At 47.8% G+C, this 12,203-nt stretch overlaps 1 protein-coding gene across 1 annotated transcript in view; it reads left to right on the top strand.

The window, feature by feature from the left end:
• The window catches only part of DCHS1 (dachsous cadherin-related 1), a 328,180-nt gene that overhangs the window by 260,246 nt on the left and 55,731 nt on the right, over window positions 1-12,203 (top strand). Inside the window, exons 8-10 of the mRNA XM_069203663.1 lie at window positions 3,475-3,571; window positions 5,687-5,844; window positions 8,487-9,330. Of these exons, the coding sequence (XP_069059764.1) occupies window positions 3,475-3,571; window positions 5,687-5,844; window positions 8,487-9,330 (1,099 nt within the window). The remainder of the gene's footprint in view (window positions 1-3,474; window positions 3,572-5,686; window positions 5,845-8,486; window positions 9,331-12,203) is intronic.

Raw genomic sequence — 12,203 nt, 5'->3', positions numbered from 1 at the left:
CAAGAGGACCACCACAAGCAACACCATCACCACCACCACCTCCACCACCACCTGCACCAGAGAGGCAGTGCAGGAGATGGGAGTGCATATATTGACAGCATACTTTACTAATTGGACTCAGGAAGGAAGAGGTAATTACCCATTACTGTCTGATGAGTACATCATTGCACCAAGTCTACAGGAAACAGTCAAAAGGGTTACCAACATCCCACCACAGACAAAGCTCATTGCCGTGCTTCACGTGCTGACCTCAGGGTTCTTCCCGATTGGTCGGAATCTTTCAGCCATTGTTCTCCTCATTCCTACCCTCTGTCCTGGATGCCATCAGCAGGCTGGCACCCCGCTGCGTCCTCTTCCCCAACACCCAGCAACTACAGCAGGAGCTCAAACAAGGATTCTATCTCCTCCAACCCATCCAGCTGCTCCCGGGGCACTGGACTTCCACCTTCGGTCTGCAATGCTGCCTTGCAGTTGCTGGCCAGTTTCTCCTTTATTCTGCACTTGCAATCACGCCAGTGATTTTACAATGGATCACTGTCCTCTTGACTTTGTCCACAATGGAGTGCCATATAGCCTCTTTCCTCCCTAATGGCAATTTGGAGGTGACGAATAGCTGGTGTTGATGCTTCATCGCCTCAGTGATCAGGAAGTTATTCTCCCCCTCATTAAACCTGCACTTCCTCTTCCTTTTCCCCTTCTCCTGGAAGTCTGTCCGGACATCCTGGCTGATTCTGGGGTAGCTGGGGTTATCCTGGGGTCTCTGTTCTCCGGGGTTCTCCATGTTTGCTTCTGGAGTGTGTTCTGTTGTTTTTGTTTCAAAATGTAGCATTTTTTAGAATGTTTTTTTACGCTTTTGGCGCTCAAAAGTGATGCTAGGACGGCTTGGGTAAAATTATGTGCGGCTGTTCGGCCTGACGTCACTTTTGCAGCAGTAGAGCCAAGTTTTCCCGATGCGGCGCACAGGCTAGTGCAGTTTTTTTAGATGCAGCCAAGATCTCAACGCCATGGTGAGGCGCTTTGTAAATATGCTGCTCGCATGGCGTTAGGATCTGTCGTACCACGGCATTAAAATGTTTGATGCATCTCAGCAGATATGCGTCATTTCTTGTAAATGAGGCCCTCAGTGTGGCAAGAAAGAGTGAAGCTGCCTGGCTCAAGAAAGACTTATTTATGAGTGTAAGTGAGATAAGGGGAGTGTTAGACCTGGCATCCTTGGTGTGGTTTTTCCTCTCTTTTTGCCTCTGGTTCCTGTATTTTTTAATGTGTGCTGGACTTCGTGTTTGCTGATTTTGGTACTCTGGGAACTTTATCACTGCTGACCAGTGCTAAAGTGCAAGTGCTCTTTGTGTAAATTGTAACTCTAGTTAGGCTTATCCATGATTGACATATTTGATTTAATAGTAAGTCCCTAGCAAAGTGCAATAGAGGTGCCCAGGGCCTGTAAATCAAATGCTACTAGTGGGCCTGCAGCATTGATTGTGCCACACACAGGAGTAGCCCTGTAAACATTGGTCAGACCTGCCACTGCAGTGTCTGTGTGGGCAGTTTTAAACTGCCAATTTCGATATAGCAAGTGTACCCACTTGCCAGGCCCAAACCTTCCCTTTTAATACATGTAAGGCACCCCTAAGGTAGGCCCTAGGTAGCCCCATAGGCAGGGTGCAGTGTATTTAAAAGGTAGGACATGTACTGCTGTGTTTTACATGTCCTGATAGTGAAATACTGCCCAATTAATTTTTCACTATTGCAAGGCCCATCTCTCCCATAGCTTAACATTGGGATTGCCTTTAAATATTTTTTAAGTATATCTTCCCATTGGGAGCAGATAGAGATGTGGAGTTTGGGTTCTCTGAACTCACAATTTAAAAATACATCTTATGGTAAAGTTGGCTTTGAGATTGTCAGTTTGCAAATGCCACTTCTAGAAAAAGGGCAACTTCTTGCTTAACCCCTTTGTGCCTCTGCTGACTCGTGGAATCCACGTCTGGGTCAGACTGAGAGTTGGGCTGTTTGTGAATTCCCTCTAGACAGTGACACAAATGGAGCTGAGGAGTGGCCTGCACATCCTGATGAGTCTCATGGGCTAGAGTGGGGAGGGAGGAGCTGAGACCTGCACCTGAAAGGGCTGTGCGTGTCCTCACACAATGCAGTCTCCAACCCTCTGGTGTGTGTCTGGGGCCAGGCCTGGGCAAGGCAGGATCGTATCTACAACAGAGACTTTCCTTTGAAGTTTGTCTACTTCAAAGGCAGAAATGGGTATAAGAAGTGCGCCCAAAAGCCCAGACTTTTAGATTACTTCTGGATCAAGAGGAAAAGCTGCCAAGGAAAAAGGCTGAAGAGCTGGAGGAGGAGTAATGCCCCTTTGTCTGTGAGTGTGCTTTTCTGGGTTGGCCTGAAGTCGCTGCTTCTACCTTAGAGAGGACAAAGACTTGTCTTGAAGTCTCAGGGCCATCAAAGACTTGCTCCGCCAGCACCTGGACCCTCTGGCTGAGACCCCTGCCAAGTGGGGCCCTATCCAGTCCCTGGGCCCTTGAAATTGAAAGGAGAAGCTGGTGGAACCAAGGTTGAAATCCTCGCACCAGAGCCGAGCTGGAGAAAAATCGGCACAGCGCCTGCATCACAGCAGAAAAATCGATGTGACTCCCGCTTGTGGCTGATGAAATTGACGATCACCCACGCAGCGCGGGTTTTTCACCAATGTGCATCAGGATTTCGCATGCATCTTTGCTGGGTGTCAAAACCACAGTGAACCTGCACGGACCCAAGACTGCTCGTCTGTAAATCGACACATCGCTCTTCTGCGGGAGAGAAGAACAACACACCACCTATCCAGCTGGAGAAGAATCGACACACGGTCTCACTTGCGTGTCCGGAATCAAAACATTGCTTACTTTTCCAATGCACGCTCGCCCACGCGGCTTTATTTTTGACGAATGCAAGATACTCTGTACAAAAACAAAGCATCCATTAATTTTTATGGATTAAGACCTTAATTTAAAAAAATCTTTGCTTGTGTATGTTGGATTTTTGTCATTTTTGTCTTGTTTGATTTAATAAATATTTGCTATTTTTCTAAACTGGTCTGGAGTCCCTTTTGTGGTATTTTCACTGTATTACTGTGTGTGTTGGTACAAATACTTTACACATTGCCTCTGAGCCTGACATAAGTCTGACTACTTGTGCCAAGCCACCAAGGGGGTGAGCAGGGGTTATCCTAGATGTGTATCTCCCTACCCTGACTAGAGTGAGGGTCCCTTCTTGGAAAGAGTACAAACTGACTACCAACTAGAGACCACATTTCTAACAGGGAGCATCAGGAAGGGAGAAATTAGATCATTCTGAACAGAATAGAGTAAAACGAACAAAATAATTTGTATTTAGGGAGCTTCAATCGTCTTCAAATACACCTTAATACTGTCCCATAAACTCTTCCGTTAATAACAGTCTCTTTTTAAACTCACATTACCTTTGCAGGTGCAGGAAGGTAAACCATCGGGCACCTTCATAGCCTCCCTGCAGGCGAAGGACCCGGACGAGGGCGAGAACGCTACCATCTTCTACTCACTGACAGGTACTGAGGGAGCCACCTTTGTGGAAATAGTAGGGCGGTAAAGACGCAGAGACAGTGAGAAGGGGTGGATGAAGGAATTACACAGAAGAGTAGAGAGAAACCTGGCAGGCACCAATAGGTGAGCAGAGGATTTGGGGCCAGATGTATCAAACCTTTTTTGCATTCGCAAACGGTGCGAATGCCCGTTTGCGAATGCAAAAAGCCATTTCAGAATGTATCAAAGGCATTCTGAAAGCAATTTTAAGGAATTGCTAAAATAGCGATTCCTTAAAATTGCGACCCTGTTTAGAGAGTCGCAAATTGTAACTCTCTAAATAAGAAATTGCAAATAAGGATTCCTTATTTGCGATTTCTAAGCACATGTAAGACGCAATTCCTTAATGCGAATTGGGCATTAAGGAATCGCTATTTACCACCAAGTTGAACTTGGTGGTAACCATGCGCAAATTTTAAAAATGCATTTAAAATGCATTTATAAAATGTACATGTAAAGCACACATGCCCTTTTGGCATGTGTGCCCCTTACATGTCCTAAAAAACTTTTTTGGGTGCAGCAGAGGGGGCCTTAGGCCCCCAGCACCCTGGGGTTTTGCATTTCCAAAATTGCGATTTCCAGTTAAGAAATTGCAATTTTGGAAATGCAAAAAATTCGCAAATATGGGCCCATAGGTGCGAATGGGGCCGGTATCACAATTTGCAATTCGGTAATAGCATTTGTGATTTTTAAGAAATCGCTATTACCGAATCGCAAATGTGATACATTGCATTTTGTGAATCAGAAATAGCGATTTCTTAAAAATCGCTATTTCCGACTCGCAAAATGCCTTCTTGGTACATCTGGCCCTTGATGAACATGGGATGGTGGCTTTACCTGAAGAGATCCCTGCCCAACCATCCTCAGATTGAAAAACCAGAGGCCAGCTGGACTTGGGGACAGATTCATGCACAGGGCAGATGTGAGGGTTAGCAGAGGGTAGACATCATCCTTAGACAAAGGTGGTGGGAGAGTGTGCCAAGGTAAGTAAGGTGGGCAGCGAGGGAGACACAAGGAAGGGACACTTGCCAGGTGTTGAAACAGAGTTACAACAATATGGACAAGGTGCCCCTGGGTAGAGGATGACGGGCATCGATGGGGAGGACAAGGAGAGTAAAGAAGAGATATATTAGGATTGGGGCACGTAGAAAGATAAGACACCAGAATGACCGTACCCGAGGCAAGGAAGATTTGAGAAGATGTAATCTACACTAGAAGAACACAAGAGTTTAAAAGACACAGCTGGGTGGCCGAGGAGGAATTGTGAGCTCCCAGTGGAGAGGGCCGTGCAATACATACAGTGGGAGATTTCAAAGCAAAGGTAAAGAGCTTCAGACTTGAGGGCAGTGATTTGGAACATGGACAGTGTCAGGATTAAGGGGGTGGCTTTGGGTGAGGAAGGAGAAGTCCAATGTAGGAAGGAGATGCATTGAAAGATTGAGAGCTGTGAGACAGGAGACAACTTGAAAGCAGATGTTGGCAATCTGGGGAGATTGTGCCTCATGGATGTGGTATGGCAGGAGAGGCTGTCAGTGGACAAGACAATCTAAAGGGCACAGACACAGATTCAGGAGAGAAACACCATGTGCAAATAGGAACAAAACGTTTTTGAGCTTGAAGAAAAGTATACAGTGAAAAACCAGGGGGGTTAGGAAGAACTGATGTTCGCTCAGATGAGAGAGATAGGCAAAAAAGCACATTGGAAATTAGAGGGAATGATGATCTGAAGGGGAGTAAAATTGACATTGCTTTAGTGTCAAAGGTGCAGGGTATGTATGTTATGCAAAGTAAAATAGCACAACATAATATGACTTGCATGTAGCTGTGGGAACAGAGAGATGACTTGAGATCAGAAAGACCTAGGTACAAAATACCACAGGTGAAATGGAGAAAGAGCAGAAAATGGAAGGGAGTGTAGGAGAGAATGTGTAAAGGAGAATGTAAAGGGAAAAACTAGGAAGAACCTTAGGAGAAAATAAGAGGAAGTTTTGGGAAAAACTCAAGCAAGACATGTACTCATGGAAGGGGGAGAGGAAGTGGGCAGACCCTCACCCTCTTGTGTTAATCTTCTCATTGGCCAGGATCCTGGGCTGAGCGTTTCACAATCAATCCAAACACCGGCGAGCTGCGAACAGCGACGGTGCTCCACCAGGCCGAGAGAGCTGAGTACACCTTCACTGTCAAGGCCAGCGACCGGGGGCCACAGGCCAAAAGCACGACTGCATTCATCCGCATCCAGGTAGGACGAGCGCTGGGATCACTGATGACCAGAACCTTATGAGTCTAGAATCAACGTTAGTCTTTAGACTCCTTGAGCTCTGAGACTGGGGCTGTCACCTCCTGCCCACATCAGGCTGGGAAAGGCCCCTCACGGCTTTCTCCAGAAAAAAAGAGAAGGGATGTTTGTGGGAATATGAGAAGAGATGTATGCCACAGATTCCAATCTGAAAGAGGTCACCATCTCATTTACAAAGTTTGTGCACATCTGGCTACAGTTCTGCAGGTAAACTCCCTATGTCTTTCCATTCAGTTTGAGAACCGAAGGCTCTTTCATATTGATCCATATTACCCAACATTTTACTTCATTTATTCAATTATTCCCATATGGTTATTATAAGTTGATCTCACAAGTGGTGCTTGGTTTCCAAGAGCAGAGTTCTGTGTCTTGGCCATGAGACAGTGAATAGTTTTGGAGGGCAAACTCCTGAGGCCTGTCCTTCAAAATACGAAAGTGGTGAGTTTGTCTGGACGGTCTCCCCAGGAAGGCCTATTTCCTGAGAGAGGATGGTGTCTGAGGGCAGACACATAGGTCAATTTTGTGGGTTGTGTGTTAGTGAAGGTACACTTGGAAGACTTCTGAATCCAGATATCAAGAGGTGGTGAGTCTGTGAGGGCAGGCCCATAGGTCAGGTCTAGAGAACGGCAGGTGGTGGATTCCTGAGATCTGGCTCCTAAAGGCGGGTGGTTTGTGAGGGCATGACTCATGGACAGGTCTTTAGCCCTGAAAGTGGTGGATTCCTGAGGTCTGTCTCCTAAGGGTGGGTGGTTTGTGAGGGCAGACTCATTGTCAGGTCTAGAAGTCTAGACTCATGGTCAGTTGGATTCTTGAGGCTTTACTACTGAGTGTGGGTGTTTTGTGGGTTGTGTGTTAGTGAAGGTACACTTGGAAGACTTCTGAATCCAGATATCAAGAGGTGGTGAGTCTGTGAGGGCAGGCCCATAGGTCAGGTCTAGAGAACGGCAGGTGGTGGATTCCTGAGATCTGGCTCCTAAAGGCGGGTGGTTTGTGAGGGCATGACTCATGGACAGGTCTTTAGCCCTGAAAGTGGTGGATTCCTGAGGTCTGTCTCCTAAGGGTGGGTGGTTTGTGAGGGCAGACTCATTGTCAGGTCTAGAAGTCTAGACTCATGGTCAGTTGGATTCTTGAGGCTTTACTACTGAGTGTGGGTGTTTTGTGGGTTGTGTGTTAGTGAAGGTACACTTGGAAGACTTCTGAATCCAGATAATAAGAGGTGGTGAGTCTGTGAGGGCAGACCCATGGGTTAGGTCTAGAAACCAGCAGGTGGTGGATCCTTAAAGTCTGACTCCTGAGGGTGGGTGGTTTGTGAGGGCAGACTCACGGTCAGGTCTAGAAGTCTAGACTCATGGTCAGTTGGATTCTTGAGGCTTGACTCTTGCGTGTGGGTGCTTTGTGGGTTGTGTGTTAGTGAAGATACGCATGAAGACTCCTAAATCAAGACTTGAAGAGGTGGTGAGTTTGTGAGGTTAGAATGAGAATGCTGGATCCTGGACCAGGGGAGGGTGTTAAGTTACTAGAGGGTCCTTAATCCAACCTGGGTCTGAGAAGTGTCGGGTGTGTGAGCTGTGACTAGCCCCTTTACCTGTTGGGGGCCTGTGAGCCCTACAGCAGGTTTCCTATTTCTGACTTATGGCCTATGTCCTCAGCTATGAGATGAGAACACCCCCACCTCACAACTTGCAGAGGGTTGGGGGGCTCAACACCTGCTGCTTGCCCTCTCCCCCTCAGATAGCTGAGATGAATCTATGGAAAGTTATTTAGCCCCTCCAGTGGGCACGCTTTTCTACATTCTTGGGGCAGCCCTTTTGTGATTTACAGTGTCAGCCTAGCCCCTTCTCCTCCTGCTATCTCTCTTCTCTTGTCTTCCATTGCCGCACACTCCCTCACCATTTTCTTATGTTCTTTTCGTGGTTTATCCTCAGACTTTTCTTCCTTTCTCACCTCTTCCCTCTACTCTTTTGCAACGTTGTCCATGCTTCTCTTCAGTCTGTTTCTTTGTCCTTTCTCACATAACCACTTCATGCTTTCTTCCTCTCTTGAATTCATTCCCTCCTCCTCTGGGTACTTTTCCTGGTCCCTCCTACATCCTTTACCCTTCTCCGTTCACTCATGCACCACAACTACAAACCCCGACTGTGGCCAGCTCAGATAGACCCCAGTCTCTCTAAACCTACAGGCCCAAACACTGGGAATGGTATTGAAGGAACAGCTAACTCTGGAGAGTTCTCTAACTCACTCCTTTCTTTTCTCTCTCTTTCCTTCCCAAGATCTTCCCCTCCCCACTTCCCTTCCTTTGCCATACCCTCTCATTGCCCCCCTTTCTCCTGCTTTTTCCTAATTCAATTCATTTTCCTTTATTGGCATGAAGGAGACACAAGTTTTGCCAAAGCTGTTTCTCACTAATACAATTAACAATCTGCAAGATTTGTACATATCTGTTCAATATTCTTAATGAAATACAGTCAGCTCCCTTGTGCCTGGGAAGTGCTCTCCACGGGGCTCTCGTACACAGTGTTGCCTTATTTCTCTGTATCTGCTGTGCTCATTAAGTAACCCAAGCTTGTGGTCATCTTTCCCCCCAGGTGCTGCCCTCCTCCAGACTCCAGCCAAAGCCAGGCTCCACCACACTGACGTTGCACTCTGTCGAAGGGGTGCGGCCAGGTTCTGTCATCGGCTCAGTGGCGTCCAAGTCACCATCCCGGCACCACAATAACCAGCTGACGTACACCATCGTGGGTGGAACCGACTCTGCTGGAACGTTCGTGGTAGACAGTACCACCGGGGACATCTACCTGGCTCGAGAACTGGATTATGAGGCCGGGGCTCACTACACCTTGCAGATAAGCGCAGAAGATGACTCAAGGGGCTACCTTGTCAGCAATCTGATGGTGGTGGACATCAATATACAGGACCGCAATGACCACAGCCCTGAGTTCTTTGAGGACCCAGTCACTGTGGTGGTGTCTGAGGATGCTGAGGTTGGTGCCTCCATTTTCACCTTCCAGGCTCTGGATAAAGACGGGGCGGGCCCCAACAGTGAGGTATTCTACACTCTGGTGAAGCAGTCACCTCTGGATGGGCACTTCCAACTCAATGCCCACACAGGCATTCTCAGCGTGGCCAAGGCCTTGGACCGTGAAGACACGTCCTCGTTTCTGCTGGTGGTTCGGGCCACAGACCAGGCTGTCAACATCACCCAACGTAAGTCATCATCGGTGACCGCGCGGGTCTTCGTGACGGATGAGAATGACAACGCGCCTGTCTTCCTCTCCCCAACTGCGGTCAGCGTGATGGAGGACCAGCCCACTGGGTTTGTGGTGCTGTATGTCATTGCAGAGGATAAAGACCTGGGCGAGAATGGGCGAGTGAGCTACCAGATCAGATCAGGCAATGGTGAAGGAAAATTCCACCTGAACCCAAGCACAGGTAAGAAAGCTCACGTGGCCATGTACGTGTACTCTCTGTGAAGGCACCACAAACACATTATTGGCTGCATTTCACAACATTTGTTATGTTTACATGTTTCACTGAGTTCTGCACAACTTGTGCATATTGTGACTTCCAGAAGGTGAGTAGTGAAAGTGTGCAGGGGGGACATCAACTGTGAAGAGTGCAGTCGGTGCATTAGGTCTCATGCAGCTGACATTGCACATAGCAAACACCAGGTTTTATCAGGAGGCATCTTGTATGGAACGAGTAAGTGAGAGTATTGGTGTAGGCTGAGGTGCACTCATGTGAAAGTAGGTGACACATCGACAAGCTGGATATGCTATGGGTATAATGTTGGGTTCCTCTTTAGAGGCACCAGGTAATGCTAGAGGTATTCTCTTAGACCTTTCATCAGTGGGTGGCCAATGGAGCTGGTGTTAATGTGCCATTTCCACCAGTGGAATAGAAGGGAGCCCTTCTTTATATGGCTATAAGGCCCTCTGTCCCTACCTGTGGTACTGACTTATCTGGCACATGGAGTCCAAGATTGGAGAGGGTGCACAGTCGGCCGGACCTGTACTTCGGTGACACACTCTGCCTCACAAGGGTTGGACTGGGTGACCCTCGCAGTCCATACCCGTGTACCTGGCCATGGGTGGGTGTAACATGGTACCCTAGTGGTGTTAACTAGGGCACACTGAGGCTTCATATCTCTCCTAGGAATCCTTTAGGAATGAAAGCTTTGTCAACACCAGAAGTGTGTCCTAATCTGGACTCCACGTGGTTACCTGAGCTGAGGAAACTAACCACAGGCCTGAAACTGATTGAATCACGAGGCTGGGCGGTGTTATGGCTGTTCTGGAGCCCGACCAGCTTCTGGGCGCCTGAACTCACAAGCCAAAAAGAAGCAATGCGTGAAGCCGGTGGAGAGTTGATCAATTAATGTTTTGAGGCATAGATCAGGCGGTAACCAGGCACCGCCATCTGAAATATGGATTATGGAGCATGTGTCCTAAGTCTGACAAAACAAGTGTGTGGTAAAGATAGCAAACAGACATTTGAGCCGTGCAAGCTTTGTGCATTTCACCATGTAAGTAACTCCTTGCCTCGTACATGTGCACCGATGGGGCTTGGAGATGCAGTGCTCAGATGGGAAAGTAGTTGTTTAACAGCCTGATGGCTTCCAGGTACACACAATGCTGCACCCCACTGGGGAGGCTACGGGGGGGGTTTGTGAGATGCACAGGTAGAGGGGGGCATAGCTTGGTCAGTAAGCCTAAGGAGGGGTGTAGGCTTCAATTTTCCCAGCAATTACCCTGGCATGCCTTGTAAAAAATACATTACATGAGAAGCAAGACATGAGGGGGGCTTTGTTATGTCGTGGGCCCTAGGCCCACGTGCTATGTAAATAAAGGACACAGACATCAGGGACTAGGCTACTCAACCGGCCATGAGCACGTGCACTCGGGCTCTTTTATTAGCAGGATCACCTGGCTGGGGAGGCCTGTGTTGGATGGGTGTGAAGTCCAGCCCTATATGGGTGGATGGGTAGCAAACACTAGAATGTGTCCTGGTGGACACTACAGGGTTAAGTGGCAGTGGAAAGAGAGAGGAGGGCTGATTGTTAGTGGCTACTTAATAAACAATATTTTTTCAAACTAATCAGCATTCTTAAGGCCTTCAAAAAGAGCCAAGAGAGAGTGTGTGCATGTTTTTTTTGTCAGTGTGGGCTTGTACAAATTCCGGGAAAACCCAACAGTCACTTCACCATATCCAACTGAAAGCACTTGTACCCAACTATTTACTACAGAACACATTTTTAAGGGGTGTACCACCCCAAACAACCCCCCTCGAAGCTATGTTCCTGTGCACTGGGCTTCATGCCATACCCGCACCCCTGGACTGCTCCTGGACTATACCATGTAGTTCCAGGGGGGCCAGCTCTTGGAGAGCAGGTTGGACCGATACTGCTATTGGTTGATGAAGCTGTCAGTGGGTGGGGCTGCAGCATCAGAGGCGGTCCAGCCACACCCACTCTGCAGCCCAGTCCTTTCCATGCAGGGCTCAGCCGCTTCAAGCGTCGTGGGCTGGCCCTGCGCCAGGAACTCGCTGGACCACATGCAGGTTAGGGGGAAAGAGCGGTTTTACATGAAGAATGCATTAGTCAACTGCGGTCGCTGGCTTTTGCTTCCCCTTTGTCTGAGCCACAATGAGGCCCCTGCTGGAAATGGATTCAGATATAGGACCCTGCTCAGTGGAAATTGATTTTTTCCTCCCTTTGATTATTATGCTAAGCGCCTGAATGTGCTGTTCGCAGTGCAGCCCTGAGCCCTCTCTGTGCAGGACTAATTTGTTTCGGGGTGAGGCTGTCCACTAACAAGAAAATCCACATCCCAAGGAAAGGTTGCACAAAGGTCAAAGGTCAGCAGTGGGGTTCATAAAAGCTCGAATAATTGCAAAGTGGCAATCTGTGCATGCTCCTACCCAGGCCTGGTTGTGATTGCAACGGCCTGCTGAGGTTGCTGCACTCCCCACGCTTTTTCTGCAGAACCTGCTGCCCTGTAAGGCGCAGTTTAACTTCTGCTTCCAGTTCAATCTGTTTTGTAAATTGTGGCCATTGACATAGTTATCAAAGTGCATAACAAGCAATTATAAAATGCAAATCAACCAAAAAATAATGCAATAAAAATGTTAGACGAAAAAAAAAAAAAATTGTACAGTGCATCTAAAAGTACATTTTTGGTCGACTGAATCTCATTTTTGTCTGAATTTCATCAGGAACAGCAAAGTCCTTATTGAAAGAAGCAGCTGGTTCATCTGACAGTGCGTGATCATACAGTAAGAATTTACCATCACTCTGGGGGTTCCTA

The sequence above is a fragment of the Pleurodeles waltl genome, chromosome 8 (genome assembly GCF_031143425.1).
Source record: "Pleurodeles waltl isolate 20211129_DDA chromosome 8, aPleWal1.hap1.20221129, whole genome shotgun sequence".
Lineage (NCBI taxonomy): Eukaryota > Metazoa > Chordata > Amphibia > Caudata > Salamandridae > Pleurodeles > Pleurodeles waltl.
Note: the sequence above shows the minus strand (reverse complement) of the source record. Positions and strands in the feature narration are given on the sequence as shown.